The 27,704-nt window shown below is 45.7% G+C and overlaps 3 protein-coding genes across 14 annotated transcripts in view; 1 reads left to right on the top strand and 2 right to left on the bottom strand.

Annotated features, from left to right (window-relative positions):
* The first annotated feature begins 336 nt into the window (after positions 1-336).
* LOC115354513 (BRD4-interacting chromatin-remodeling complex-associated protein) lies at positions 337-12,978 on the top strand. Its single transcript, XM_030044905.1, has 14 exons — positions 337-416; positions 654-699; positions 1,366-1,408; positions 1,627-1,692; positions 1,882-3,417; positions 4,664-4,897; positions 5,184-5,306; positions 5,349-5,769; positions 5,970-6,127; positions 6,486-6,547; positions 7,477-7,625; positions 9,372-9,466; positions 10,958-11,060; positions 11,792-12,978. The coding sequence occupies exons 2-14, from the start codon at positions 659-661 to the stop codon at positions 12,538-12,540; spliced, it is 3,780 nt and encodes a 1,259-aa protein (XP_029900765.1). The 5' UTR covers positions 337-416; positions 654-658; the 3' UTR covers positions 12,541-12,978.
* Positions 12,979-15,796: 2,818 nt separating this feature from the next.
* exd2 (exonuclease 3'-5' domain containing 2) lies at positions 15,797-24,826 on the bottom strand. 3 transcript variants are annotated; one of them, XM_030044577.1, is made up of 10 exons: positions 24,707-24,826; positions 22,873-22,940; positions 22,337-22,781; positions 21,372-21,628; positions 21,099-21,225; positions 20,415-20,728; positions 19,576-19,682; positions 18,895-19,030; positions 18,148-18,516; positions 15,797-17,507 (listed from the first exon to the last, which is right to left on the bottom strand). In XM_030044577.1, the coding sequence occupies exons 3-10, from the start codon at positions 22,748-22,750 to the stop codon at positions 17,291-17,293; spliced, it is 1,941 nt and encodes a 646-aa protein (XP_029900437.1). In that variant the 5' UTR covers positions 22,751-22,781; positions 22,873-22,940; positions 24,707-24,826; the 3' UTR covers positions 15,797-17,290. The 3 variants fall into 3 exon arrangements, with proteins under 3 accessions (XP_029900437.1, XP_029900435.1, XP_029900436.1); XM_030044575.1 differs by having other exon boundaries at positions 22,322-22,781; positions 24,707-24,825; XM_030044576.1 differs by lacking the exon at positions 24,707-24,826 and adding an exon at positions 24,471-24,605 and having other exon boundaries at positions 22,322-22,781.
* A 284-nt stretch (positions 24,827-25,110) lies between these two features.
* The window catches only part of numb (NUMB endocytic adaptor protein), a 44,139-nt gene continuing 41,545 nt past the window's right edge, over positions 25,111-27,704 (bottom strand). For all 10 annotated transcript variants that reach the window (XM_030044379.1, XM_030044386.1, XM_030044381.1 and 7 more), the window contains one exon: positions 25,111-27,455. In XM_030044379.1, the coding sequence (XP_029900239.1) occupies positions 26,707-27,455 (749 nt within the window). In that variant the 3' untranslated portion in view covers positions 25,111-26,706. The remainder of the gene's footprint in view (positions 27,456-27,704) is intronic.

Genomic DNA, 27,704 nt, shown 5'->3' with positions numbered 1-27,704 from the left:
TCTCTCAAGTGTGTCTGTACAGAATCACACCACAGACCATACAGCCAGCTGGCAAGAAACTGATGAATCATATATTGATCTTATGTCTCACTGCTGGGATGAAAATGTGTTTTGGCTGGTGATAACCTCAAGTGACCTGACAGCTTGTTGGTTTGTGTGTGTGTGTGTGTGTGGTTGTGTGTGTGTGTCCCCTCTGCCCTCCCCGCCGCCCACTCACGCCACCCCTCTAGCCTCTCCACGGGCTTCCCACACTGGGAGACACGGCGATGCCCCAGGAGAGGGAGGATCCGTCTCCGTCCTGCCGCCTTGGCCTGGCATCCGTCCACTTCCAGACCCTGAAAGCCAGCCAAAGTTTCCCATGAGGCCACCACGAGAACTCAGCTTGACCGCTCTGTATGGGGCCTCTTACATATGAAGTAGGTTCACATGCTCTGTCTCCATCTGAACACATGGACAACAAAACTGAAGAGCTGAAGTTGTTGATTGTTGTGGCTGACAGTGGGTGATTCGCTTAGTTTCACAAAGGAGCCTAATACACTATACAGGGATGTGTAACTAAGAAAGATCATCTAAGCTGCTTTTTTCTCCCCATATTACCGCCTTAATGGAAACAATTTCTTATATCATTGCTCTATTCCACCTTTTTCCCTTAGTTGACATGGAGGATGAAGATGGGACTTGCCTACTTGACGTTTTGTGGTGAGTCTCTATGATTATCACACAGGTTGGCATTGGCACACTAGCCCCGGGAAAATGTACTTGATCATAGGGCTGGGTGAGATATTGATAAACTATATCAGTTTATCAGTGACATGTGGCTGATTTTATCTGGGATTTTGGATATTTCCAAGTGTCGTCTTTTCCTGTTTTTTAAAGGCTGCACTACAGTAAAAGGATAAATTCCTTAACTTAAGACTATCTGAGCTTTTCTGTCATTTGCCTCTACCTACGTGCTCATCATATCCACATCACTAATGATTGTTTATCATCATTTCTTGTGTGGAAACATATCATAAAAGCACCAATAGTCAGTATTAACCAACACCATCGATAAGGAGGTATTTGGTAAAAGGTATCATGATACTTCATTTTGTCTATATTAACCAGCCTTACTTAGGTAGATTATCAAAAAATGAATGATGCAATAACTTGAACAGGGCTTTATTAGTTGTATAACACTGAATACACATAAGTAGAATGACGCAGACAGTGTATTGTCACTTGTTCACTGTTGCGCTCTTCACATATTTTGTTGTCGTCTTTGCACTTCTACTGTACATGTCAATATGTCGCTGTCCTGTTTTCACCAGGATTTTAATGTGATTTTGAATTGGATCATAATCTATGTCTCTTTGTTTTTCACAGTGACCCCCAAGCCCTGAACGACTTCCTTCATGGGACAAATGAGGTAACAGAACAGTCCCAAACAGAAATGGTTTCAAACAAAATTCAGTGGTGTAAATGATAAGCTTGAGCCTGAAATATTTCTTGACACAGTCTTGTGGCGCTGCATGGAGGAGAGGTAACAGTTTGAAAGGGATTTGTTATGTGACACTGCATGCGTCTCTCATCATGACTATGCAAGCCCAGCCTAAAACAAGTGACTAAGTCGTTTCATCCCACCAGCTGCAGACTGAAGACCTGCTCATTAACTCCTCCTCTGGGGAGCCCTCCCTCTTCACAGATGCCCCGGTGAGTGTCTGGATCCACAGCCAGCAGCGCCACAACAACCCGCATTTCCCCCATGAGAATGATTTCCTCTGTGCCTGTATTTGCTTCCTGTTAACTCCTACCATTCATGTAATTTTTCTCTCCTTTTTCCTTCCACCTCCCTGTGTACTCCGCCCTCCACGTCTCCCGCTGTCTTCCTCCCTCCCCCAGAGCCCCGTCTCTCTGCTGGGAGATGACAGGGACTCCCCAGACACGCCTCCACCTGGGTGTGTGGATTTGTCCTTCCTGGAGGAGGCCCTCCTGTCATCGCCAGAGGGAGGAGAGGACCCACCGGTGGCACAGGGTGGGCCTGTGGAGGCGGGATGTGAGGGGAAGGAGGGAGAAGTGGAGCAAGAGGAGGAGGAGGAGGTGGCATGTGATATCCTGCAGCAAAGCCTCCAGGAGGCCGACATCACTGAGCAGACCATGGCTCTGGAGGCCGGCCTGGCCCAACCTGGGGAGGGCCTGTCCCTGTACTCACCTGCTCCTCTCCTCTCCCCACCCACTGTACCATTCCTCCCCAAATCCATGACCTTGCCTGTCACCCCAGCTTTGCCCAGGGACACCCAGGCAGCAGTGGAGCCTCCCCAGCCCTCTCTTCTGGCTGTTGGGCCAGGCTGTCCTTCTCTGAAGCCTGCTGCCCCTCCTCAGCTGATGGGGCTCCTACCTGGAAATGTGTTCCCTGCTCCCACTCCTGAGACCTCGTTCTCTCTGAGTCCTGCCCAGGGCTCCAGTATGATCATTCACAAGGCTGTGCCCAGTGTGACAGGACGTCCTCTTATCGCCCCGACCCTGAGAGCGGCGGCGGCGGCACAGGGCATCCTCCTGCAACGCACCCCTCTTCCCATCCAGCCCAAGCTGCCCATCAGCATTCAGCCCAGACTGGTTCAAATTAGCCCCAAACCGTCTGGGCAAAAAGCTGCCCCAGGTCTTACGTTTGTGCCTGGGACTGGCTCACCAAATATTTTATTGTCCCAAACTCCAGGCCCAAAGCCTCCTCCTCCACAGCAGCAGGCGACCCAGCAACTCCCCAAGCCTGTCAGCTTACAGCTGGTCAACCAGGGCGGCTCTTTTGTGCTTCAGCCTCAGGGACTCTTCCAAGGCCAAAACCAGTTCCTTCTTCCAGGCCAGTCCTCTGTCACTATCTCCCAGCCTGCCAGCGCAGCTCGACCGCTGCTCAACCCCAGTCACCAAGGACCGTCAGTTCACAGTGTGACTCCCTCCACCGGGCAGCTTGTCGATGGTTCTCAGATCTTAACTGTACCCCAAAGACAGCTGAACTTCAGCCCCGTCTTCACCACCCCTACAGGGCAGCTAGCACTCCGCCAGGCCACTGTGCTTTCAGGACCCTTGCAGCTACAGTCAGCACCCCCCACTGTCTTCCAGATGCCAGCGCAGCTGGCTGGAACCTACACCCCTGGAGGGCAGGGGCAACGTGCCACACTGGTCCACAGTCCCGCCCTGGGGAACCACATTACCTTGATCAACAGTTCAGGGGTGCTGCCCCCAGATCTCACTTCCATCTCAATCGTTAACGGCCCTCCAGTAGTACAGGGGCTGCCTTTTGCCGCCCAGGCCCAGGGTCCTCAGGCAGGAGTGACAGAAGGACAGCTGAACCTCCAGCAGGCCTCTGTGGTGCTACTACCTGAGAGAGCCATCCCAGAGGAAATGACCAGCTCTGAAGAGACTTTCCAGCAGATCCCACAGGTGAAACTTAATATTACTAAAATAGCAATCAAAAATAAAAGCCAGGTTAAAAGATAGGTCTTTAATTTCCATAAAAAATTCAGAGGGAGCTTGCCAATATAATATCCAGAGGCTATGTCTTCCACAGTTTAGGGGCATAAAACCAGAAGGTAGCCTCACTGGTATTTTAATGGGACACATTACGAACATTTAAAAGAAAAGCCTTAGTGGGATTTAATGATCTGGCTGGAACATAAAATGAAAGAAAATTTCGATGAAGAGAGGAGCAAGGTCATTTGAAGCTTTATAAGCAATAAACAAATTTTAAAATCAATTCTAAAAGAGCAGCCAGTGGCCGCTGCATTCTGAACTAGCTGTAGTTTTCTTATAGACTTGTTAGGTAATCCAGTAAAAAGAGAATACTAGCTGTCTATATGGCTAGTAATAAAAGCATCAATGAGTATCTCAACGTCTTTCTGAGTTTAAAAAAAAAAAATCGGACTTTGGTGATATTCCTTTAATGAAAAAATATTTTGAAAGGATAATTAAATTTTAAATCAGAATCTAAAATCATTTCCAAGTTTGTGATTTGGGTTCCACTGTATGCAGTTTTTCTCTTGCTGCTTTGGGTTCCAGGAAACAAATCTGTTGTTTTCCCTCATTTAGTTTTTAAAAGTTTTTCCCCATTAATACATGAATGTCAGTCAGACAGGCAATAAGAGCATTCAGCGCACTGGGGTCATTTGGCAAAAAAGAAATGTACAATTGTGTATCATCTGCATACAGATGGTAATTGACATGGTGATAGTTAATAATGTTTCTAAGTGGGGGCATACAAAAGGGAAACTTGAGGATTACCATGTTCAATACCATGAGTCTCTGATACGTAAGCACCCAGGCTGACAAAAAACTGTCTACCAGTTAATTAAGACTGAAACCAAGCTAATACGCATTTTCTGTTACACCATAGTTGTACTGTAGTCCATACCCAAAATAGTGACCGCAGATTAGGGCTCACGTACTAGATGATTCTTAGCATTTGCTTTGGCCTGTTTGGAGTGATTGGTGGGACATATTGCAGTACATGAAACTGATTGTTGAATGCGTTTCTGCTATTGTCTAAACTATTTGGTGTTTATTGTTGCTGTCTTCAGTGTCAAACCCCATACCTCTGGAGTCAAACTAGATGTCAACAGGCCATAATTATTTGCCAGTGCTGCTTTGCCCAGGTCTGAGTTCTCTGACTTTAGCTGTTGTCTTCCTGTAGTCCTATGGACACGTTCTTCAGCACGTCTCTGTGCAGCCCAGCACTGCAAGGGTCCAGTCCCCCTCCCCTCCCGTAGTGACCGTCCTACAGCCCCCGTCTGAACCAGCTCTAGTCCCCGATGCAGCCGTGGAGCTTCCCAAACTCTTGATGCCCCCAGCAGACATGAGCCAAGCGGTGGAGGAAGTGACCCACTCCATGACCCAGAACCAGGCCTTTATACAACATCTACAGCAGGTCTCAGCATCCACAAACTCCTCAGGATTTGTGCCAAAGTGACATATTGCTTGAGCTGATTTACGTTTGGTTGGTGTTCCAAAAGTGCTGATTTCCCTGATGTATTAGCATTCAGATGAATTTTCTCCATATAGGATTTTAATGACAGAAATGTCACAATTCCATTGTGCAACAAAGTACCAAAGCTAATTCATATCCATATAATGTAAAGGTATTGATGCTTGTTACCGCTGATGCAGCTATTTATGTGACTGTTCATTTTCTCTGGTCTTCATTTTTACCACAGCAAGCACTTAGCTCTCCTATTACATCATCTGAGCTGCTGGTTGGAGCTCTGCCAGTGGTGCCGATGGAGTCCCTCTCCTCGCCTGTGACCAATGAGAGAGAGACCCAGCCACAGGCGCATGCAGTCATTGGTCAAGCTGACACCCGCACTGTGATGGCAGACCAGTGTGTGGAGGCCTCTCCACTCCCCTCAGACCCTGAGGATACACCCTTGCTCTGCCCCTCCCCTCCCATTCAGGTCACAGGCAGCACAGCTCCAGAAGGCTTCTCCCCACCAAATGGCCCACCGTTGGCCACACCTGGGCCAGATCCTGCAGTTTCCCAGGCCACAGTCCCCCAGCCCCAGATTCAGCCCCAGGCCCATCATCAGGTCCAGGTCCCACAGGCCTTATTTCCCCAGTCCCAGGCGCAGGTCCCAGTTCAGGCCTCGGTTCCCCATGTCCAGGTCCAGACTTCAGTCTATAGCAGCCCCTCCCCTCTGCCTGTCAGTGTCGTGGTGCCTCAGCAGCAGCCTGACCTCATGGCTGTGTCTGCCAGTCTCTCCAACAGAGGAGAAGACCCTGCTGTCCAACAGCACACACAAAACAGTGAGTCTTACAACACACAGATGGATCTCACCATGGAAGTACACACTATTCTTTCAGTGATTTGTGGCTGGTTTCATTTTCCCTAAGCGTTTCTGCTACCCTCACCATCATTATTATCCTTATTTTATTCTCATTTTTGTTGTCAGCATGGCCTGCACCCCTTTCACCGTAAGCATTCTCATCTACGTTTTTATTACCAGAGCCAACAGCTGCCTTGGCCGTGGAGGGTAAAGCCTTTACTCTCGATGTCCATCCGCCATCTCCTGCACCCCAGGGTGTCCAGGGTCACGGGCCCACGGCTCCCAGGGAGCGAGTTCAGGGGCTTCCCATGCAGACAAGCCAGCAGACTGGCACCAAGGTGAGGCAGTCACTCAAAGGAGCAAGGTCGAGCTCCTTTCATTTTCAGTCCAGTTAATTCAGAAGTACTACATGTTTTCTTCCTAATTAAAAAAAAAAATGTTTTGTTTTTTTTTTTTACATTTTTTTTTATTTTACTCATTTATTTAAATAACTGAGATTGAAGTTTGTATAATGTGTCTGGGAATTTCCTTTATGGATTGAGTGACTATAAACTGAATCGGCTCTCCTCTTGGAATAGAGACAGCAGGCTTTTGAAATGATCTTTTGTTAAATATGGCCAACTTATTATTAATGACTTTAAAATGCCCCCCTGTTTCGATCCCTTGATCTCATCTGAAATGTTTCCCACATGCCAGCTGGCAGGTCCTGTGGAGCAGGAGAGAGAGGAGAGACTCACACCAGCAATGCGGAGGCACAGGTAAGAGGCAAAGCACAGCATCTGATGTTGATCCTGCTCTGTGCCGTGGGATGAAACGTCACTTTATTTTTATCACATTTTAAATGGATGTCATGGCCCCAAAGGTCACGAAAACACAAGACAACGAAGGCCTTCAGTTCAAGTGAAAGCCTGAGATTCCCCAAAGTTAGATTTTGCAGTGACAACAGTTTTCATCACAGGGAGGGACTGACGCTTTTTCCTGTAATAATTGTGAAATAGCTTGACTTGATGGCTAATTCGGGATTTTAATTGTTTTAATAGTGGATATGAGGTGTTGGAAAGGTTTTGTATCTCAGGAGTAATTAGTCAGTTTATTAATTAATTTATTAATTAATGTGTTGATTTCCTCTGGGTGTTAATAGCAATAATAACACTACACTCAGTGTAGCCTGCCCACAGGATTGTGTTTTGCAAGAATCTTGCAAGAATCTTGCCACTTGTCAGTCAAGCAGTGTTGATGGTACTGTGGTGTTTTTTTGTTTTTTTTTTTCCTTTGGCTTCTTCTCTTCCTCAGTTTGTGTAGGTGGCGCTCTTTCCTTTGTGTGTTCTGCTGTGGTGGTTATCACTGCTTATGCTCTCTACCCAGTTCTTCCTCTATTCATTTCCAAACAAACTGCTGGTGCTACTGCAGTCATAAACATAAAACACATCATTTTAGTGTGCCAGAGGATTTTTCCTAGGAAACAGGCAGAGAACAGGCTTGGAAGAGCAAATGTAAAAGCTTTTGTTAACCGGATACAGGATGAAGCACTATTGTATTATGTTAATATGCAAAAGAGAGCAGAAAAATGGAAATATCATGGATGATCACTTTTGATAGCCTGTAGTCAGTCGGCTGCAGCTCAGGCAGGTGCTGTGGTGAAGCTTCATCGATGCCCACAGAGTTGTGCCGTGTGTGTGTGTGTCAGGTTCCAGCAGCAGCTCTGTGTGGACCATGCAGCGGTGCAGAGTCCACACACTGGCCCGCCCTTCTTCACTGTGGAGGACGCGGTCAGACGCCTGCTGCCCTACCACACCTGTGCCGGTCACCTGCCCACTCAGGATGACTTCAGTTTAGGTCAGTGAGCAGCGGTTGATTTTCACACACCTGAGCTGTTCGGTCCAAATGAATCAGATTGTCTTTTATGCACTGAAGAGATCTGTTTCTATGGCAACTGAAGTCCAGAGTTCACAAAATGACAACACCCACAGACTGAACCTTCTATATGTCAAAGATACACTATATTACCAAAAGTATTCGCTCACCCATTCAAATGATCAGAATCAGGTGTCCTAATCACTTGGCCTGGCCACAGGTGTATAAAATCAAGCACTCAGGCATGCAGACTGTGAAACAAGACATTTGTGAAAGAATGGGCCGCTCTCAGGAGCTCAGTGAATTCCAGCGTGGAACTGTCATAGGATGCCACCTGTGCAACAAATCCAGTCGTGAAATTTCCTCGCTCCTAAATATTCCACAGTCAACTGTCAGCTCTATTATAACAAAATGGAAGCGTTTGGGAACAACAGCAACTCAGCCACGAAGTGGTAGGCCACGTAAAGTGACGGAGAGGGGTCAGCGGATGCTGAAGCGCATAGTGCAAAGAGGTCGCCGACTTTCTGCACAGTCAATTGCTACAGAGCTACAAACTTCATGTGACCTTCAGATTAGCCCAAGTACAGTACGCAGAGAGCTTCATGGAACGGGTTTCCATGGCCGAGCAGCTGCAGCCAAGCCACCCATCACCAAGTGCAATGCAAAGCGTCGGATGCAATGGTGTAAAGCACGCCGCCACTGGCCTCTAGAGCAGTGGAGACGTGTTCTCTGGAGTGATGAATCACGCTTTTCCATCTGGCAATCTGATGGACGAGTCTGGGTTTGGAGGTTGCCAGGAGAACGGTACATTTCAGACTGCATTGTGCCGACTGTGAAATTTGGTGGAGGAGGAATTATGGTGTGGGGTTGTTTTTCAGGAGCTGGGCTTGGCCCCTTAGTTCCAGTGAAAGGAACTTTGAATGCTTCAGGATACCAAAACATTTTGGACAATTCCATGCTCCCAACCTTGTGGGAACAGTTTGGAGCGGGCCCCTTCCTCTTCCAACATGACTGTGCACCAGTGCACAAAGCAAGGTCCATAAAGACATGGATGACAGAGTCTGGTGTGGATGAACTTGACTGGCCTGCACAGAGTCCTGACCTGAACCCGATAGAACACCTTTGGGATGAATTAGAGCGGAGACTGAGAGCCAGGCCTTCTCGACCAACATCAGTGTGTGACCTCACCAATGTGCTTTTGGAAGAATGGTCAAAAATTCCTATAAACACTCTCCTCAACCTTGTGGACAGTCTTCCCAGAAGAGTTGAAGCTGTAATAGCTGCAAAAGGTGGACCGACATCATATTGAACTCTATGGGTTAGGAATGGGATGGCACTTCAGTTCATAGTATGAGTAAAGGCAGGTGAGCGAATACTTTTGGTAATATAGTGTACTAAAAGACAAAGTTAAGGTAATAGTTTTTGTCTAAGTTCGCCAGTATATCAGACCCCTTATTAAAGTTTCAATATCAGCCAGTCAGTGTTGTGCACCTATATCAGTTTCTATTTTTTTTTTCCTATATATTTATGCAGGTAATCTTGTGGAGTCACAGGGTCTCATTCTCAAGACAGACCTGTCTAGGACAAACACAACAATACAACACTATTTGTTGAATTAGTTAAAATAGACCTCCCTAGTTATGTTATTGGGAATGATAGTGGAAAATAATTTGCAGAAATTGTCAGAAACAGTGTTATTCTGAGTGTGGTGTTTCCCTCTGTGGACAGTGGACCAGGAGTTTGACACTGTGTCAGGTTTCCTGCTGAAACGCACCAAGGACATGGTCAACAAGTACAGGCAGCTACTGGTTGGAGAAGCGCAGGTAAGACACGGCATGCCGCTCTCTTCCCCCATCACCATTTTGTAAAAATCCATTTCTGCTGTAATGAAATCCATGTTGGATTTTCAAAACTGCTGCAAGGGTGGTGACCAACACAGGATCTGTCAAGTTATTATCAGAAATTTAGACTCAGTTATCAGTAAGGTAATTATAATTTCAGTTTACATTCTGAACTGATTGAATTGAAAGTAAATTGATCTTACCTGTATACAGCAATATGAATTCCATGCCTAACTGCACTGTGGTGAAGAAATGCCTGTGTATTTGTAATATCTAAGAGTGTATGTGTGCATTAAGTGTGTGAAAAGATTAATTTCAGATACTACATGTAAAATACATTTTTCTCTTTACTGACCACTTTCATGTCAGTCATGCTTGGGGCATTTTTCTTTTTAACTCTTAAATATTTAGTGTTTAATGCAGAGGTGTCAGAGATATGGGTCGTGGGCCAAATATGGCCCTCCAGCACATCTCATCTGGCCCCCAAAAAACAAAAAACATATTTTCAAATCAAAATATGATTTTTTTTAATTGCAATATTTGTATCCAATCATTATCAAGCACATTTAAGAAGCAAAATCGGAGGTTTATATGATAAACTGATAAATTAATGATAAATTAATGATAAATTATACTAAATTAAGTAGATCTAGCAATACAAACTATCCATCGGCCAGAAATAGAATTAGCTACAAGTAAAGGAAAAACCAGCAGGCTAAGTGCTGCACTGACTGTCACTGTGTTATGGTAGTTTTGCAAACATGCTGTCAAAAAAAGTGAAAGGTTGAAATGGAAAGTATAGAAATTCTCAAGAAAGATGGAAAGAGCAGTATTTTCCTCTGGGAGGTAAATGGCAAACCTGTATGCTATGTATTTGTCGCATTTCCTTTCCCTTGCTTTTTGCAATTCTGGGCCTGTATGCAATTTGTCATTGTTTGGTTGGCTACACATTGATTGTTTTGAAATAATAAATTGGAAAGTAGTCTAAAATATCCATGTGTCGACTGAGGTTATATTGACGTTTGCAGAATGTAATCTGGCCCCCGTGAGGTCTCATTTGAACGAATGCGGCCATCTGACACCCCCTGATTTAGTGTTAGACAAGGCCAAATAAACTTTGCACCAAATAACTGCATCAAGAATCGAGTGTCAGTTTTCTGCCAAAAAACAAACAAACTGCAGTCTGGGTCTGAAGGAGAGAGAATGGAACACATGTGGAGACAGATGTTGAGATCTGATCACCAAAAATCTCTAAATTCTCAGGATGACAGGTTTACCAAAACGCTGTCAAATAAAGAAGCCACTTGCACGTCCATCTGTCTTTTGTTTTCAAGCCGTGGTTCACTTGGAACCAGGCAGCGTCAACCTAAGCAAACCAAACACAAAAAGTGCAACACGGTGAACTTTTCCACTCTGGTTTGGAGCAAATAAAACAAACCGCAGGGGTGATCGCATCCTTATTGCTCTCCACAGCAGCAGAGTCCGTCAGCGGAGATGGTGATGTTGGAGCGGCTCTTCCTCCAGGCCGAGCGGTTCGCTTTGGGCGAGGACAGACGGAGAGCCCGCAGAGACCCAGGTCAGTGTCCCAGCAGGGGGACAGCGGGCCAGGACAGTTACTGGTTCAAATCCCTGGACTGAAAGGGGAAGTCTGGGTGGATAAAGTGAATGAGTAACCACCTTCTTCTCCTTGCCATTCCTATTAGCAAGGCACTCCACTAACTGTGTGAATGTGGAGCAGAGTGGTGCTGAAAATGACTGTGCATGCTCTGAATAAATTAAGGTTAAAAATATGACATGTGGGAGGTTTACGCAGCTGGTTAAAAGCCAGTAGACCCTTAAATCTGTGTTCCTACGTCAATGAAAACCTTGGAAAAGTGACAGAACAGCCTTGATTAAAAAAAAAAAAAAAAAAAGTGAAACATCATGCTTGTTGTTAAGCATAGGAACCTCTGAAGGAATAATAACCCCAAATCAAATTTTGTGATTATGAAAGTCCCAAGCGGTGGTTGGAGTTGGCCAAAACAAAACACGCAACCCTCAAATAAACTATTTGACAAATTTAGATGAGGAGGAACAGAGCTGGAAAGTATTGGTCATGGAAATTTCCCTGTATGTTAATGGATTAATCCTGAAAAGCATTAAAACATCTGGACCAGAGTCAAGTTCAACTAAATTGTGCAAGAGAAGATTAGAGAGAAGTTTGGGGGGGGGTTGCAACTTGAAACTTAAGTTTAACTAACTGATGTGTTCAAACAGGATTTACAAAGCATGATGGTGCTTAATCAGTCACTTTTATGTTTTTTGCAGAGGCGTTTATGACGGCCGTGGGTACGTCGGCGTCTTCCCCTCATGGTGCGTTGGCCTCTGGCCCCTCCCACCTGTATTCCTCCAGCAGCCCCTCTTCCCCCCCAGCCTGGACCAGACTCTCCGACCGGCCCCCGGGCCTCAAGACGTACCGCTCCAGCTCCCGGGGGGGACTCAGGCTCACCATCAAGCAGGAGTCCGGCTCCCGCAAGGTGGTTCACAACTCAGCCTGTGACCCCGGTCTGAAGCGGGACCACACCGGGCAGCTGACCAATGGCGGCAGTGCTGTGAACGAACGCAACTCTCAGGCACCCAATGGGCTGCCCCGACATCCTCAGCACGGCGAGGAGATCCCTAACGGAGTTGTTCCTGCCAAAGCCGCCGAGGACGTCCCACCACCCTGCGACAGGGCCGCTGAAGCACAGACAGCAAATGATTCCAAAATAAAAGCCCCGAATCCCCTTTCTATGCCAGAGCCAGAGGCTGCCTGCGTTGAGTTGCCTCCTAGAGATGTCAGTGCCCCCAAACTGAAATGCTACAGGCCGGATCCGCCGCCTCGGTCCGAGCAGCGGTCCAGCCCGCCGCCTCTGCCCCTCCAAGAGGACAACATGCTCAGTGAACATCTGCAGAGCGCCATCGATAGCATCCTGGAGCTTCAGCGGCTGCAGGGCCCCGCCGCAGCCCAGGCTCGGGCCACGCCTGGCCCCTCGCTGGACCAGGCTGTCACCAGCATCTTGGGCGGGCACCTGTAAGGTCACCTGTCCCGAGAGATGTCCGCATCGCCATAGGAACACCTGCCAGCAGGCCACAGTTACAGTTAACATGGGTCAACCATAGGTGGAGGTGGCTTAGCGGAACAAATGAAGGAGCACTTGCTGGTAAGCAGGAATCCTGACTTCTTTTCTGGTCCCAGAACCAAAACAACGGCAGCGTCCGAGCGATTAAAAGAGATTTCATTCTGGGTTTCAGAGGTCACTTTTAAGGAACTGACTGACAGGAAAGTGAGGAAGATAAGACGAAGAAAAAGAGGCACTAAAAAGAGATGCAGACAACAGCACTATCTATAGTCCGATAGATGTTAGATACTTCATTTCGATGTACATGTTTGTGGAAAAAAAAAATCTATTTGAATAGGAGCTATATTGTTTCAGTGGTAGTTTAAAGTCATTCAGAGGTTTACGACACACTGGTGTAACCTTCATCAGCATATAGTATATAAGTAATAGTGAGGAAAAATGAAACATGTGGAGTAGACTGAGATTATTCAATAGTTTTTTATAAGATTCCTTTCAAATGTGAATTTTCTTTTTGCATAGTGCCAAGCTTCCAGGGTATTTATTTTGATAATCTGTGCCAATTGTGTTTTCAGATCAGCTGCATTGATCCAGCTGAGAAAGGCAGTTAAGTTTGTGTATCTGCGCTGCAAGTGTTTGATGAGTGTATGTACGTGAAATTCCTTTCTTTTGTTTTTGCCTGAGATATAAGGAGAGCTTGAGGTGATTCTTTTTGTGGGGACCGAGTGTGTCAGTGCTTACGTGAAAACATTGCATCCTGTGACTGGACACTACATGAAATCTGGCAGGCTCCATCTCGGCTTCTCAAATGAACTCCAAAGAATTTGTGACCTGCTACATCCGAATACACCAGCAAATGTCAATATTGTCTCTCTCTCTCTCTCTCTCTCTCTCTCTCCCCCCCTTAAACCCGCACTGGATCCCGTCCTTAGTAGAGCAGATGCAGAACCCGAGGGGGTGCAAAAGATTGACAGAGTCGTGCTTTTCAGTTTTGACCCCTGCTGTTGTTGTTGTCATTCATGCTGGCAGTCTGACTGTGAAATATTTCTAGTTTTCTGTCTGTTTTCAAAGAGAGGAACGGTTCCCATATGTGTTGACATGCAAGCAATAATGAGGAGATAACTGTAGGGTTGTTAGGAGCAGTGATGGTGCAGCGAGAAGGAGGGAGATCTTTGCCCGCCTTGCTTGTCGCTGTTGTCGGATGAAAACCACGCAACTGCAAAAAAAAAAAAAAAAAAGGAAAAGGTATTTCCAGAGTGAAGGATGCTTATTTTGATCTTGTTGCAGCCCTTGCGGTTTAGAAATGATGTGTTTTTACGTGTTTTCAAAGGCTTGAGGCTCATGAAACTCACCAAAACACACACACACAAAAAAAAAAACACCCAAACTGCAGTTGCGTTGTTTTTCCGCGACAGATCTCGAGCAGTGGAGCCTCACTACTTTGACTGCATCATCGAACAGCCTTTGACCAAAAACTAGAGGAATCATCAGCTTCACATAACCGCATTTGGAGGTTGTGTTCTTATTTATTTATTCATTTATTTATTGGATTATTGGTTCGTAGCCCACTGTTCTAAGCTTAAGATTTATTTTTGAGCCATTATTGTGGAGCAATATGGGTTTTTCCATTTTTTTTTTTTTTTTGCAACATCTTATGTTAACGTGACAATCTATTTGGTCCGCGTGAAAATGTGAATTCCGTTCACATGAGATGATGACGTTGTGTAAGACAGGAAGGTCATAACAAAAAAAAAAACAAACAAAAAACGATATTCGTTATACCACTCTCCCTTATGAAATGTGTAAGAAACGTTCTTTGTAAATGGAATTCATCCTGAAGGTCGATGTTAAAGTTACGATTTATGATGTCCTTTAATTTATGTAATATAAATTGAAAATGTGCTTCAAACTTAGCTTTGATATAATTGTTAGGGATATTGGAAAATGTTTAGAATATGCCTTATTTAAATTCAGCATACCTTTAAGGAAATGGAAACTGCAAAGAAATAAGCCTAATTAATACTGCAGCATCTTATTGATGTTTTCCTAGCAGTATTGTAGTTTTTTTTTTTTTTTTTTTTTAATGTTAAAGTAATGCCAACCTGTCCCTTTGAAAATCCTTCTAGCCTCCAAGAGATTAGGGGCAAAATCAAACAGGCCTTCTCATGACTTAAATTACTTTATCTTTTTTGTATGTGAAATTGTGTTTTGCTGGAATGAACAAAAGGATTTCTTGTAATAATAATATGCAGTAATATAGTGCTGAAATTGTTAAAAAAAAACCTCTGCAGTAGTGAGGGTGGACACACACTCGGACTGAAATTAGTCCCAAATGAAACCGGAGCTCAGCTGGGAGTGTGAGGGAATAAATCTACACAAGTCTTTAGGTGTGCTCCCACCCTAACGGAGGTTTCGCTGTAATGCAGTAAAGATGTCAGAGTGTCGTTCAATACATGGGATCGCACTCCTTGTCACCGCTTAACTTCTTAAAGGGGAATTCCACCTTTTTTTTTTTTCCTCTTTGATTGTGCAAAATTGTTTCCTAAACCGTCCCCCCTTTTTCTCACGGATTTTAATTTGAAGTCCCATGACGTCAGATTGAAGGATAAAAATCCCAATCAGTTTTAGGTGGAATTTCCCTTTAAATGAAGTAGCCTCATGTGCCATTGTTATTCTTGCATCGGTCCGCAGTGACGCTGACCAGTAGAAATATGCCTGTATTTTAGTTTTGACAGTTGTTTGGGAGAAAGGAGTTAACATCTGCATGTTGAGCCATTTGGTATTATTTATATTTTTTTGTTTTTTCCTGACTGAACTGTGAAACCAGGGGAGCTCATATCCTACACTAATTCAACTTCAGATGAAAAAAAAAAAAAAAAAACATTTGACTGACAGATTGTTCTGATGCCAAAATCAAGAGGCCTTAATTCAGCAAAACTAGATTGTAAAAAGTGTCATTCCTGACAAAAAAAAATCCAACTAAAGACTCCTTTGACCTGAAAGTCATGAGTGATTCATATATGAAATGTTAAGAAAACCGCTTTTGTACTCATTTTTACAGACTATTTATTAAACTGTGATTTTGTAAGAAATAAAAAAAAAAAAACCCTGAAAACACACAATGCGGTCGTGCCTTTTTAAGCGAGGGTTGGATGTGAAAGCACGTGTTCACCTTCACCGTCAAGTGCACCAAGACAACAATGACAAAGCAGAATACAAACATGAATTTTTATTTAATTTCTTTTGGTTTTTGTTTTTTGTTTTTTTTTTTTTTAATCACATACAATTTAGGGAAACAAGCGCTTGTGGGAAAATGCAAATAAAAGACAAAGCATCTGGTTTCATAATTTAAAGTTTGATATAAATATGCATTCACTGCGCTCTAAGGAGAAAAATCTATGCCTTGCAAAAAGGGGCGGGTTTTGGGGTTTTTAAGGCCATATTCATAGTCAGTCTGGCTCATCACTCGAAGGAAACGAATACATCGAGGTTGGCGTGTTTTCCACTCGTGCACTGTGGGTAAAGTGGCGATGTTGGAACGAGACCGTGTCCTGCTGCCGTGACTCGTCTCCAGGCGAGTTGGGGGTGGGGTTACGAGGCACATTAAAACATGAGCCATGGAGGTGTCCCAACTATCTGGAGGAGCAGGAACAGGACGTGTGAACATGAGGGATCCGGTCAGTGAGCCAACTTTTCTCTGCTGAGCGTTTTCCTCCCCCTCCAATAACCCAAAAAAAAAAAAAAAAAAAAGAAAAAAAAAACCCTGAGAATGGATGGTCAACATCTGGGATGAATTCACACCGGTCCCAAAAACATCTCAAGCCCGCGTTCATCATTGTAAGGGATGAACCTGCATTTCAAGACGCCTCTGGGAAACCCATCCTTATCTGTTGCCTGAAGACAGACAACAGACTGAAACTGAAGCGGTGGGGGGGAGAGGGGGGGGCTCCAAATATAATTTAAGCATTAGGTCGAGTAAAAATGACCCTCTCTATGCAAAGCAAACAGTTACACAGACTAACACAGGTAATAGGAGCTGCTAACCTGCAGGGAGGGGAAAGGGGCAGATTTAGGGGGAAATTAAGAGCAGGTTATAGCTTATTCTAAAATAATCATTTCTTGAATTAATTTTCAATGTCTTTTACATGTTTTTATAAATAACTGTATTTTTCCCCATTTAAAAAAAACAACCATACAAGTGTCCATACGCGATCATGTGTTCCATCATGACGTCGTGGAGTTAGTGTTCTTCGGAGTCAGTGCTGGCTTTCTTCTTCACAGGCAGACCGTTCTGGGACTAGAGCCAGTGTCTGGTCCAGTTCATTTAGTTCAGTCAGGGTCTGGGCGGCAGACTAGCAGCGTCTCACTGGCACTCAGGTACTTGGCACCACAGGATCAGAGTGAAATGCCATCCTTCAGCCACCTCAGATCCAGTTTGTCCACACACTCACACACACACACACATTGATTAACACACATTCATACATCCCATCACCAGGGTGGGGAACTTGGCACCAGCCACATGCTGGTATACTTCAGTTGTCGCTGGTAAGATTGTACACTCAACCACACAGGTAAACCACCGTCTCTCCTTGTCTAAAAAAAAGCGATCTGGCTTGTAAAATGGCTCAAAGTGGCTGCGGAAGTTTGATTCTCCGTTGGGCACGCTGACCGGTGGCTGAGAAAAGTTCAGTCTCCTGCACGTGGTTCAGTTGAGCTGGATGGGAAGGTCCTCTCCGTACTTGCGGAGGAACTTGCTGTGGTTGTGGTCGACGGACCAGAGAGGAGGCAGGTGGCGCGGCTGCATGGCGGTGAGGAAGTGCTGCCTCCAGCGGCGCTCCAGGTCCATCAGACCCCGCAGGCCGAGCTGAGCGTGGGCGCGCACCACCTTCAGCCCATGGGGAATGTAGGCCTCGTTCAGTATCCTTCAGAAAAGAGATGACAAGACAAGCACACGCTCAGCACAGTGATAACAGATCTGATAAAATAATTTTTATTTTAATGCAGCCTTAGTGCCTTGGCTCCTCATTTGATTGGCTGCTTTCATCACTTCTAGATAATACAAAAGGCCCTAACAGACACATCTCTGCACTTCACCCTCTTAGCCAATTTGGCAGTGCCCAACAGACCATGTGAGTTATAGACTGGGCCTTTCGCTGTGACATAATGAGCACAGTGCACTCTTATCTCTTCAGTAGTATTGGTCACAGCTTAACATCAGTTTCTTTGGCAGGCACAGCAATGACAGGGCCGGCAGAAGTCTGTACTTGACCTGACGTGCAGAGTTTGATTGACAGCCCCTTGAATGACAGCCTACTGGATGAAAGCCAGGCCACAGACAGAAAAATCCCACATGGGAGCGAAAGGATTTATGTGTCTTTTAGATAAACCGGTTCATGGCCTGTTATGTCTGAGGATGAAAGAGGTCAGGGTGCAGAGATGGGGAGATAAAGAAACCTGACCGGCACATTCCTCTGCTAAAGCCGTACCGACATGGCACTTCATGTTGCTGGCAAATAATTTTTAGTAAATGTTCTTCCAGTATTGTAAGATTGCAGCTCTCACCTCGTCTCCAGACTGGCCGCTCGCTGCAGAGCCTCCTCCGTCAGCTCCTCCTCCTCGTTCACGCTGAGGAAGCTCTTGATGAAGGCCTGCAGCTCCTCTCGCCGCTGCTCCGGGAGTCCGTCCCCGGCGGTGAGGAGAGCCCGGGCCGCGGAGCGAACCCGCCGCCGGTCCGAGTCCTCCAACAGGCGCACCCCCTCCTCGCACCCCTGCGGCGCGGCGAACTCGTCGGCCAGCTGCTGCTTCAGGAAGCCGTCGTGCACGTTGGAGACGGCGTGGCAGGAGGTGCAGAGGAGCAGGATGTCGTGGGAGTTGTGGTCCTTCATCTCTGTGGGAAAATGTCGTCTGTACTCATGTGGGACGATGTTCTTCCTGCAGAACCCGATGACAGTACCAGTTAGTCACATTTGTCAAAGTAAACACATGAAACCTGAGATTAAAAGATGAAATGGCCACTTTTAGACAACAAAAAAGCAAATTCTTGTTTGTGATCAAATCTTTTTTATTCTTTACTGAAGAATATGAACATATAGAACATAAAACAAAGCAACATCTGAAAAAGGTATAAAGCATTTGGTTGCACTTGCACTTGGCTGACCACATTAATCATGCATTTACAAAATGGATTCTCAAACTGTAGAAATATCAAATTATGGTATTCACTTGATTTTTTCCCCGTAACAACTACAGCATTTTGGAACAGAGCACCTCAAGTGCACATGAAATAAATCAAAATGATGTATGCCAAACCTAATGTAGGAATCTGCTTTGCCGCAGACCACGCAGAGGTTCTCCTTGGCTGTGAGATAGTAGTCCTGCTGGGAGTCGGGACGTCCCGACGGCTCAAACAGCAGCCTCACAATAAAAGGGTCCTCGCTCTCGAGCTCTGGGTCAGGATGAGAGATGAACACTGTATTTTTAGACATTCGAGAGTCTTGGAATAAGTGCAACAGCAGGATAAGATTAAATTCATTCATTCCAAGATTACGTGGAAAGGTCAAAGCCACAGCATCCAGGACCATGGACATAAATCATTCCTGTGTCCCTAAACTCATCATGATGGAGAACAAGGTGTGTATATTTTAATCTATAATTAATGTAATCAATAGGACATTTAACGCTACAATTTGCAACTTAAGAAAGGCAAGAAAGAGCAGCCAAGCTAAATGCAGTGGACATGACCTATTTAAAAACACGGCATTGCTTTTCTTTCCTTTTCTTTTTTTAAACTGCAGCCTGGCTGCGTTCACTTGCTGCCACTTCAGCTGCAGCAGATGCCGGCTGCCTCAGCTTTACTTTAGCTGCTGTTTCGAGGTAGTCGGCTCAAACAGACGAGTGACAAGTGACGGTGTGTGAACCTGACAAACTGAGGGTGAGGAGAGCAAACGACACACACATAACAAATTATAAGCATAGACTTATTGAGTGTACCTCCTATTCCTTTGTCGAGGTACCATTTGGCTTTCTTCTTGTCACAGGTACACAAAGGCTGGCCATCTGGTGCGTGCAGGAAGCAGTTGTCATAGAGGGGAGATTTCCTGCAAACGGCACAGAGACAGAGTGCTGATCCAAGCGCTTCAAAGCTCCAGCAAAAACCAGCGACTTCACAAGCTGCTTTTGGTTTAACATCATTAAACTGTCTCAGAAAGAACATCATGCACCTGTCCCAACGAGAGAGCACAGCAGTGCCGTCCACAGACAGGTGCATTTTACCAATATATCACCGTGGCTTCAAAAGTAAAACGGCCTAAAAGGTTTATTTCACCCTTGGAACAAAAGTCTTTTTAGAATCATTTTCAGGTAATTTCTCCCCCCCGGTGCGCTCAGTGCTGCCGCTGTGGGCTGTGTGTGGCCAACTGTGGTACTGCACCTCATCATGGACGTTCAGTAGGGCAAATGCACAGAACGTGACACTGGGTCTGCACGGTTTGCTAATATTTGAGCCATGACTTGCTGATTTGCTCACTGCTCAGGTTTCAAAAGGGTCAACCTCTTACACCTGAGAATATTCACATCAACAAAACATTTAAAAATATTCAGACGTCAGATCAGTGATGCTGGATGGACAGACTTCTTGCTGTGTTCAGACGCCTTTCGCATGCATTTAACTGAGCTTTCAAAAAATCTGACAGTTGTGGCGGCCCTGTACTGAGGAAGGCGGGGCCCTGGCCGCTGTGCCTGATCTGCCCATTGGCCCCAGCGTCTCTGGAGGGCACACAGGGCAGTGCTGGACACCGACGGGTCAGTTTTCTGGTCAGTATTCTGCTCACCTTGCAGAGTAGCCCACACCCAGTGGTTTTCTCTTGTTGTTCTTCCGAGGGTCTGGGACTTGTTGATCTCCAGACTCCGGGCTTTCAAAAGCGGGCTGCTTCCTGGCAGTTCGTCGTCTCCTCTCTCCGTCCTTGTCGTCTCCGTCGCCTCCGGCCCGGCCCCTGAAAGGCACGTCCACCAGGCCCTGGCAGCGGGCAGCCAAATCGGAGTAGGTCGCCTCGCTGGGGAAGACGGGTCTGGTTTCCGAGCCGAGGCCCAGGAGATAGAAGAACAGAGCAATGGAAACCTGGGCGTCTCTGGCAGCGTAGGTCATCTGGAGTGAAGAGGAGCGAGGAGACAGAGGATCAGACTGTATACCAGCCAGTCTGAATCATTCATCAGTTCACTGTACTGTTGTTCAGTGTCTCCAACAAAAAAAACTACCAAAAGAATAAAAACATTATTCTGCATTAATAAAAGTAAGCTGCTTGAATACTTAATCTGTATAGTCTGAATTGCATCGTCTTTGTGCTGTTATACAAGGACAATAGTACCTTACAATGTATTATGTACTATAAACCTCCACTTTTCTTATATAAATACTTATTACACATCAGTATTACCAATAAAAAGAAAAATTGCACTGCTGCCTTCATAATTTCAAACTGCCTGCACTTTAACAGCAAAGCACTTTGAATAATCACCTGCTCCAGCGTCAGTTGATCAGCCTCCCAGTCACTGCAGCGCAGCTCCAGGGATTTGTCCAGAGATATATTCAGCAGATCTGCTGCCAGAGACTTCAGACTGAGGCCATTATTCACTGTAACGTGCCTGAGAATGAGAACAAATGTACACAGGGATTATTTGCAATTTACACAACTTTAATTTATCACAATGTGATTGCGAACAAATAAACACAGGCGAGAGCAACATCTCCACGAGCGGAAGGCCTCCAAAGAGCAGTAAGCAAACTGCACCTCTGCCTTAAGGCCAGGTAGCGCAGGTCGACTGTGCATCCCAGCGTCAGGCCGTAGTCCCGAGTCAGACGTTTGCCGTCTTCATAGCAGCCGACGCCAACTTTCAGAATGTGTGGGTTGCGGAGAACTTCAATTAAACTGTGGGGAAAGGACTCCTGTCCGCTGCGGAAGGGCAGCAGCCTCACCAGGACGCACAGGCCTGAGTAAGACGCCATCTGCAGCAGGGAGACGACGGAGGCTCGGCCCTTCACCGACACCTGGAGCAGCAAACAGTCACGTCAGACAAAGGAACGACCACTAAAAAGCTAAGGAGGATAGATTTTTTTTTTTTTTGAGGAAAAATTCCACCCTCTGATACTCTTCATCATTAGTTTGTGATGATGCAACGCATTCTCTAAAAAATGTATGTAAAGACTTTTCTTATGATGAAATCGTTAATTTACTTTTTTTGGTGCACCTGCTTTCAAGCACCTGCATCTCATTTTGATTCAGTTGAACAAGAACTAAATTTCCTTCATTTCCCAAAATCCTTTGAAAACATGACCAATCTACATCCAGTTTATATTATGCTTTTTTTTTTTTTTTTAAAGAATGCTCAGTTTTCATTTAAAATATTGTTGAAGCATTTTGTCAAAGCAGGGGTTGCAGCAAAATGTCTGATTCAAATTTTTTATTAGTTTATTTTAACGCAGCCTAAAACAGTGATTGAACTGTTCTCATAAAAACAAGTACATTTGATATTATAATGCTGTTTTTTTTTGTTTTTTTTTTTTGAAGAATGAATTTTCACTGTTACTACATTTAAAATGTCAAATAAATCACATCGTATAGCCACCGAGATATTTGGCATAAATATCGAGGTTTGAAATTTTGTCCATCTGGTGCGGCCCGAATTTCAGGGTGGATTTCTCCCTCTGTATTTCTGGAAACATGCAAAAGGTATTTCTTACGCCCTTGTTCTTTACCCATTCACAGTCGAGCCCCAGCACAGGGAAGACTGACAGCTCCTTCTGCAGCGACGGCCACAGCTGCTGCCACTCCTCCTCCGAGCTGACCATCACCGGCTGCACCTCCAACAGCCGCTCGGTCGAGGGCAGCTGCACAGAAGGGGGTGCTTGTGCGGTCTGACTCGCCGCAGCCTTGACTTCATTCTCCACAACGTGCGGCGGTGGCGGCAGTGGCGGTGGCGGTGCGTGTTGATACTTGACAGTGGTGAAGTCCTTATCCACAGGAGGTGGCGCCTCCACGGGGTCGGCTACCTTCTGAACGGAGGGCAGCCTCTTCCTCTGCGTGCGGTAGGCTCGCCACAGCAGCAGGCCTCCTAAGGTCGCCCCGAGCACCGTTGTTATGACAGCGGTCAGCGGCCCTCGGTGAGACATCTTGGCTTGTAGCGGGGCTTAAAGTGCAAACCTAGAGTCCAAACACACACGAGCCCAGTTGTCTTCAGTGCTGAGATCATCGTGCAGGGAACAGCCTTTTCTACCAAATGTAATGGTGTTACCTCTCCTGTGTCAGCGGACTCCCTGGTAAACCCGGCTCTTCTGGGATGTGGACAGGCACGGCATCCCTCTGGAAAACCAGCTGTCAGTCAGCAAGTGGCTTCACAACATCACCTCTCCACTCACAGGACAAGCTACTATAACCCTCCTATCACCTTCAAGGAGTCAAATTGACTCCAGTAACTTAAACCAACAGAAAATTATTATAATAAAAAAACTGTTACCCAAGTTTATATGTCAGATACTTTGAGAGAGCCTTGTTGATTGGCTAAATAGCCCTTTAAGTAAATATCAGTGGTTTTGGCACTACTACAGGTGTAGGTTAGGGCCCTAAAGCAAAGAGAAGTTTTTGAAAGATTATAAAATTATGTTATAGTTGCTCAGTGTCCAAAACAACTAAAACTTATTTATCTAAAATGTTTATTTCTAGCTAAAAAAAAAAAAAAAAAGGTCTGGAGTCAAATTGAGAAGCACAGATGCATTGAAAACATATCACGTTAATTTCATGTTTACCTACTTGTCCCCATTTATAAAAACTTCTTAAATATGAAGCAAAAAAATAATGTTATTGTGTATTTAGAGACGTTAAAGATTGAGCTGGCCCTAAAGGTAACATGAGGGTTAAATACAAAGTTGCAGGATTACAGAAAAATGCAGGCTTTGCCAAAGATATGGTGATCATCATCATCATCCTCCTCCTCAGTCAGATAACACTGGCTGCCTGTCCCGGCAGAGCGAGGAATGCACCAGCAGCACGGACACGCAACACCTGTCCGCTTCACCCCAGCTTGCAGCCGGCTAGCTCGCTCGCTAGCCTCGGCCGGCTAACACGGGTGTGTGTGTGTGTGTGTGTGTGATAAGGAGCCCGGGACCGGACCGGGACTGGGGGTGTTATCAAAGCTCTGGCGACGAGCCCAAAGCCAGCACAAAGCTTTCGCCCGCACGGTCACGCAAGCCTGTTCTCAGCTGAGTGCGTGCCAGCATGAGGCGACGCTGCTACACCACGTGTCAAGCCCGACGGAACACGCACGGCGCAGCTTCCGGTTCCTTCTTTCAAAATAAAACCACCAAGGCGCCTACATTAAAACAGCGCCTCGGTGAAACCCTCTCTTGCATGTTTCGTGTCTTTAGCACCACGCTCTCACATCGAAATATAATATAATTGTAATACATGTTATCGACATAGCTGCGCTTCATATTTAACGCAATGATGCCACTGAGTATTTTACTTTGGCGTTTGTGCGTTCCGTATTTTGTAACTTAATGTATGTAAAACATGTACTCCAAACTGGAATCAGATTTTTCCATGTGATGTTACACTGCTTGTTAGCCAATACTATACATTTGGCAGAAAACACTTTTAGGAGATTCAATATTTAAGGTCTTGTGGTAAATTCGGCTTAAAATATCCACCAAGCCAGGGTTATTTTAGTTAAATTTCAACTTAAATAATCATGTAGCACGTCCTGTCGATTCAGAAGATATTGAATTTTGACGCATCTAACAGACCGGTTTTTTAAATGCACTTTTGCAAGGCGCACGGCACAGGGCATGTTATTTTGAAGTTAAGCGACTTAACTACAGGTGTTATTGTGCCTACCTTCTGTCTAACTTGGCGAGTTGGTTAATGCGTAGCTTCTGCACTCAGTCCGAGGCTAAGCTATGCAGGCTAGCTAACATTAGCAGCTCCAGGTCCCTCTGCCCCGGTCAGCTGGCAGCATGCAGCGCCGCCCGTCCTTCCTCGGATGTTTGCCTGATAATTTATTTAGTTTCTGCACTGGCGAGGTTTTTGCACTTCGGCAACGCGGTCAGTCTGCGCACCGGTAAACAGCTTACCTTTCCGTTTCACAGCACCGCCACAACGCCGATCTCATCAACACTTGTTTCTCACTGCCGAGCCGATCCATTTCTTCCGGCCTCTATTTATAATGATGCTGCGGGACCGGGATGCAGTTTTCCAGCTAGCGCCGCCCACTGACCGGATGAGGAGACACAACAGGGCCCGACATGCATCCACACGGCAGATCATATCAAGTCCAGTGAAAAAGTTTCCAGGTTCATTTCAGTGTTTATCATGATCTTACACGGTGAGGGCTTGTCTGTGGACGATTTGTACCATTTGTACCGTCAGGGATCCTTTTGCATGCTCGGTATGGTATGTATGAAGTGTGTATGAAGTGTGTGTTGCTATGTGTGTGTGATGTGCCTTAAGTATAGTATTCATTAAAGAGACAGAGAGCTTCTTTTCCTCTACCACCATCAATTTATTAAATCTTTTAGCTTCAATATCTCTGGAAACGAGTGGAACAAAGTAATGAAATAATTACAAAATGGGAAAAAATAGATCAGACAATAGATCATATTCACAGGTTTGATTTAAAAAAAAAAAAAAAAAGAAAAAGAAAAAGAAAAACATGATAGAAACCAGACAATGAGACACTTCCGCTGTGCACAGCAGAGCAAACGTCAGAGCGGAGGCCAGGGCAGGGAACCCCGGCTTCTGGCCACGGCTGCTCTGTTACTGCAGCCATGACTGACTAACCCGACCAGCAGCCACCAGCTGCTGATCATAGTTACCTGTGAGGTCACATAATCTACTTTAGTGCTTGTGCAAAATAAAGTTTAGAAATCAACTACTTAAAAAAAACTGATGACACTACCAGCTGTGTTAAAAAACAAAAAAAAGTATCACAAAAAAAAGAAGAGTGACAGTGAAGACAGAGAAATTAAAATGTTAAGTACTGATGAGTACTAAACTATTAAAAACCAATAGTTTAAGAGAGAGCACTGGTAGGAGAGGCAACCAGTCAGGCACCACCACCATTGCTGGGTCCATGTTGATTGTTGCTGCAATGAAACCCTATTTACAGTGAGATGCTGCACATCCAATCACAGGATGCAATAGACGGCAATAAAGAAATTTATCTTAAAAAAAAACAAAAAAAAAAACAAAAACATAAAGAAGTAAAGCAGCTGTCCCTTCACACATCTCTCTTTACATCACATTAAAAATTAGCACTGCCATGAGCTGTGTACAGTATAGATTCTTTATAGATATATATATATATATATAGATAGATATATATATTTATGTATAATATATATGTAATTTCTTGTATACACGCACATCCACTCATCTTATTGTAGCTAGCCTGTGCCTTTGGCAAGATTACTTACAACTCCTCTGTTAGATTCCAAAGCTAGTTAAAATATACTTAATGCATAAAAATAAAGATTTTGGCATTCTCTCATTTTATTCTTCTGATTGTGAAGTTATTAATGAGAACTTCTCGTCTGGAAGCTTAGTTCTCTCAGTGCTGCAGCCCCTCTGCTAAGTGAGGCAGGTCTCGTCTCCTGCCAACAGGGGGCGCTAGGAGCTGGACCAAGCAAACAGGGGAGGCGGACAGGGGACAGGCGCTGCCACCTCTGGACAGGTGGTTGGAGATGGTGGAGCTGAGAGGTGGCAGGGTGTGGCTCGGCACCGCTAGTCCACAGGGTAATGACGACCACGCTGATCAGCAGCAGGAACAAAACAACACAGACAATGCTAATGAAATAACTGATGAGCTGCACCCTGGTTAACGGCAACTTTTGTTTTTTGTTTTTTTTTTGCACTGCTGTGCAGAGTTCTGCCCCCTGTTGATTCACCCATTGCTCTTCATTGTCTCCCAGTTTCTCTCCACCCTGCTCAGTTCACCCACTGAAGCAGAGAGAGGGAGCGAGGCAGGAGGACATCCCCCTCTCCTCTCCAGTCTGTTCTCCACCTGCTCAATCCAAGTCTCCATGTTATTCAGTCCTGTAATTTTTAATTAAATACTCCCAGACACCACCAGTCTTCAGAGCTGGATCTCAAAGGTCTTGTGCAGCTCACTGGAGAAGGGGTTTGTGGGGGAGGGCGTGGTGCGCTGGCGTGAGCGGCTCTCCAGAGCCGCCCACTGGGCCTCAAAGGCGTCCGCCTGCTGCTGGGAGGGGAGCTGAGGGGCGGGGGAGGACGGAGCGGGCTGGGAGGCAGCAGCCCAGCTATCTGCCCCGTTAAAGGTTACACTACCGTTGGATGGCTGGAGGGGAGGGGGATTGGCAGCTGTGGACTGCGGGGGCTTACTGAACGGGCTGACGTTACCCACGGCCTGGGTGTCGTACTGGGGTATCGTTGAGGCCGGAATGGGGAACGACTGGGGTTGCGTGGCCGAGCCAAACACGTTAGCGACCATCTGTGAAGGAGTGATGCCAACGACAGGAACGCTGGGCTGAGCAAATGGCAACCCGTTGGACATTGGGTAGGAGGCTGGAGCCTGTGTGTGGTAGGCCGGCTGGCGAGGGGGCAACATAGGCACCGCAGGGGGCAGCGAGGACATGAAGGCCACCGGGGCGACAGGGGCCACAGGCACAGGCATGGGGGCGGCGAACGGCTGGGTGGGGGGCGTGGCTGCTGCCATGATGGGATTGGGCTGCGGGGCTCGGACAGACTTGGACACCTCCTCCAACCACCGATCTGCCTCTGATGGCGTGCGTCTGTGGGAGGGCATGGCTGGGGAAGACGTTGGGGGAACTACTATCACCGGAGTGGGGGATGACCAGTCACTTCCTGTGGGGGGAAAGTGGGTAAAACAAGCAAGTGAATGGTCTCGACAGTATGTGGAGATGAGTTAGGAGCATATCAGAGGCAGCATATCGCTGAGATAGAATTTCAAGTTCAAAAAGAATAAAATATAACAGTAAACATTCATCATCCAGGGTTATAGCCACTGCCATGACTAACTGTATGTTGAAAATTCAGAGTTGAAATTAACCAGTGAGTACAATATATTTGTATGTTCAGGATGTAATGTAATAA

This window comes from Myripristis murdjan, chromosome 22 (assembly GCF_902150065.1).
Source record: "Myripristis murdjan chromosome 22, fMyrMur1.1, whole genome shotgun sequence".
In the NCBI taxonomy this organism is placed as follows: Eukaryota; Metazoa; Chordata; class Actinopteri; order Holocentriformes; family Holocentridae; genus Myripristis; species Myripristis murdjan.
Note: the sequence above shows the minus strand (reverse complement) of the source record. Positions and strands in the feature narration are given on the sequence as shown.

Bases quoted from the DNA above. Each gene is read 5' to 3' on its own strand.
- LOC115354513 (XM_030044905.1), top strand. From the start codon at position 659: ATGGAGGATGAAGATGGGACTTGCCTACTTGACGTTTTGTG. The intron at 1,409-1,626 runs GTAACAGAACAG...TCATCCCACCAG, and splicing joins TCCTTCATGGGACAAATGAG to CTGCAGACTGAAGACCTGCT. The intron at 7,626-9,371 runs GTCAGTGAGCAG...CTCTGTGGACAG, and splicing joins TCAGGATGACTTCAGTTTAG to TGGACCAGGAGTTTGACACT.
- exd2 (XM_030044575.1), bottom strand. From the start codon at position 22,750: ATGTCTCACCGAGGGCCGCTGACCGCTGTCATAACAACGGTGCTCGGG. The intron at 21,629-22,321 runs GTAAGAAATACC...TTGCTGCTCCAG, and splicing joins AATGGGTAAAGAACAAGGGC to GTGTCGGTGAAGGGCCGAGC. The intron at 19,031-19,575 runs GTACACTCAATA...ATCCTGACCCAG, and splicing joins CCTCGACAAAGGAATAGGAG to AGCTCGAGAGCGAGGACCCT.